At 33.7% G+C, this 3391-nt stretch overlaps 1 protein-coding gene across 1 annotated transcript in view; it reads left to right on the forward strand.

The window, feature by feature from the left end:
* Positions 1–207: 207 nt before the first annotated feature.
* The window catches only part of LOC118737059, a gene marked incomplete at its 3' end in the record, with an annotated part of 8044 nt that continues 4860 nt past the window's right edge, over positions 208–3391 (forward strand). Inside the window, 1 exon segment of the mRNA XM_036467305.1 lies at positions 208–423. Coding sequence (XP_036323198.1) covers positions 402–423 — 22 coding nt within the window. The 5' untranslated portion in view covers positions 208–401.

Consider the following 3391-nt stretch of genomic DNA (forward strand, 5'->3'; position numbering starts at 1 on the left):
ACGATTTCATCTTAAATTTGCGCTTAATTTATAATCTTAATAAAAATAACTCCGCAACTTTATTTTAGTACCATCAATATCTACAAAACAAACGAATTGTCTGTTAAACGTACAATTTTTTACCGAACTACCATCATGCCTATATTTACATTGCGCGCATAGCGCATACTCCACTTTTATCGCTTCGATGCAATGTAACAGCTACAGCAATGGCAATTTAGTAGTCTTGGGGTGTTATTCTTCAAGGCAAGTTTTATTATTGGTAAAATGGCGATAGGACTCAAATCGTTAAGAACTACAGCGGAAAACTTGTGTGTTATTATCAAAGTGAAAGAACAGATCTCGAATAATTTAAAAAGTGATTGAATAGTTTTCATTTGTGAGCCGGACTTCATATAAACATGGAAAGTCTCGTTAAAAAAGGTAAAAATTTTATTTGCCAGACCAACGTTAAAGGCCACTCCTGCACTTAATCAAACGACAGAAGACGACTACCTATTTCAGCTTTTTTTTCTATTTCGCTTTGCTGCGTTTGTCGATAGGGGCTAGGGTTGCCGGCTCTGTCAAAGCCTATTTGCCCAAAGTTCTTTGAAAAAAATCCCCAATTTATAATGGTATTCCTCCAAACACTTCGTTAATTATTGAATATACTAAATTATCTGTTTTAATAATAGGGCTTGTGCCAATTGATAGAAAAGTACACTGGATAGTAAATTATTTACAGCTATGAGGTGAATAAAAATTGTTTAACCGGCAAGGCTAGTGAGAAATTTGGCAGAAAGCATTAGCTTTGTTTCTTTTCTAGCCGATAATTATAAGGAAGAACAAGAACGGGAAAATTGAGAAAATTACGCTCACACAGGGCAATATAAAGAAATAGTTAAGAAACCCAAACTTGTAGAAAATATCAAGTAAACAGCTCATCGGTTTATTTGACATTTGAAGATACTTGGCGCAATTTTTTCAATCGCATTTTTTATACCAAAAGTATTCAGAATAAATTTTGCAACAGTTCATCAATATTTAATGATTTCTATTTATATTCATAGCTGTTGTTTTCTGCTACTAAAAATTTTACTTGCAAAAATTAGCAGTAGAGGCGAAAAAGAAAAGCGTAAGAATGAGAGAGCTTCGAGTTTTTGGGTTAATAAACGCTTTCCATCAAAAACTAGTGATAATTTTCTGTAAAGATACAAAGCGCTAATATCAAGAAGAATACAGAATAATGCATGTATATACATAAATACATAATTTAAGGAAAACAAAGCGGGTGGATATTAGTGAAAAATTAGTGGTTATTGCTGAAAGGTCTCATAAATGCATGGATTTCCGTCCCAGAAGAACTGAAATCAGCAAAGGCAAATATTTTCTCTATAATTGCTGCATTTTATTAATTGCTAACTCGATAGCCTTATAGCTGAAATTCAATGCCGGCAAACGGCGAACTCGCCACAGCGAAATTCGCGCTGTCAAAATTAGAACACCAGCACGCATATGAAACTGAAAACAGGCAAAGTGAAATGCGAAGTTCGCTCGGCGGAGTTTCATGGCGATAGATTTATTTCTATCGCTCTGCTGGGCGATGGCAGCTGTACGTACCAAAAGCCGTATTTCTTTTTTGATTTCACAGTTGTAGAAGAAAATAACATAAACACGAATTATTTTTGTTGTTGGTAGTTGTGGATTTGTTAAATCTGGCTTGAAATCAAATAATGTATAATAATTTCTCTTTGTTTTACATTTATATTTGTTATTATTTCCCCATTTCTAAATATGGATTAGTTTTTTTTCTAAATATGGTCACCCAAATTATAAAGGCGACCAAATGGTATCAGCTGTAGCATTGTAATATAATATAAAGTGTACCAGGTAACTGACGTCTTCATATTTGAAAGCAAAATTTGATTTTGTTATTATTTTTTCTTTCATTTCTGGTGTTCGCTTTTTTCAAATCGGGCGTTAACCCTTGGTTTTGTTGCATACCTCTGTCCAATTTCGGCTTAGATCCTCAACCTTCGGGACTAAAGAAAAAATGTTGTTTGTGATTAAGTTTTGCCTTTTTCGCAAATTACAACGACACATCACCGAGTCCAATCTACTGTTTTCGAAAAATCAAAGACGGACGAAGACAGTAAAAGAAGTATTAGTATAATAGTGTGAGTATACTTCTATTATCTTCGCAAAATTTTCCTGAGTAAACCCCAAGTAATGTAAGAAATTACGATATGGGACAACTGACTGATTACTGATGAGCGAATTCACAATCAACTTGAGACGAGTTGAAACTTGCTGAAAATTCGCTTGAATATCAATGGACGGCATGTACTCAAGCGCTGGATGAACTTTGGTCAATCATCTACTCAACTATTCAAGATTCTGATTATTCGAAATGACCATTTCTCAAATAATTTGAGAATTGATTAATATTGATTTTTTCTTTGTGAATGGCGGTTTAACTGCTTTATATTTAAAACCAAAACTTTTACCAAAATGTCAGTATAAGAGCTCTTAAAACCAATTTCATTTTTCAAGAACAATGCCAATAACGTATAATGCATAATAACATGTGATGAGTACCTAATTTTTAACCGACTTCCAAAAAAAGAGGAGGTTATCAGTTGGTCGGAATATATATATTTTTTTATGTATGTTACCGCATAACTTCGGACCACGTCAACTGATTTCAGTAATTTGCATCGGAAAGGTAGTGTCTCGGAAAGGTGTGGTCCCATACTAATCTGGTTTAGATCCGATCATTGGATCATGAAATATATATTTATATTTCATTATTTATATGAGAATTGAAGTCGGTTTTTTTGCTAAAAATTACTTGTTTAATTATTTACCACGGTAATACGAGTTTTTACTAGATTAGTTATTATATTCTAATTTTATAACAATATACAAGAGATTATTCGCAATAAAAAGTTTAGGTCGAAAACGTCTTTAATGCTCTAGTTCCCCGACGAAGTTCAAATTCCACCAAAATAGAGGCATTCTTCACCGTTGGCATCCCTGATTGGGGCTGGCAGGCGGTGTCGCTTTGTCGTATTGTGAGTAGCGTGTGGTAGCGAAGATACTTTTTTTGGTGCAAGTGTTTCAGTGTTTGAGAATTAATAAAGTACGAAACGAAAAATCTTGAGATTAGTGTGATACACAGTGTTGATATTTTGAGTACATTGTATTTTTTTCAGTACATGTAAATGGACATATCTACATTTCAGATTTGGTACAAAACGAAATTCTGAATTGTAATTTGGAAAATATACGTGACGAGCGTTGCGGTTATTGCGATTTTTTGATCATCGCTATTTATTTTGAAAAAAATCTTCGGAAATGCAGTTTACCTACTGACGATCCTGCAGAAAATGACGGAATTGAATAACTCGGG

The sequence above is a fragment of the Rhagoletis pomonella genome, unplaced genomic scaffold (genome assembly GCF_013731165.1).
Source record: "Rhagoletis pomonella isolate Grant_MI unplaced genomic scaffold, Rhpom_1.0 Rhpom_scaffold_00004, whole genome shotgun sequence".
Lineage (NCBI taxonomy): Eukaryota > Metazoa > Arthropoda > Insecta > Diptera > Tephritidae > Rhagoletis > Rhagoletis pomonella.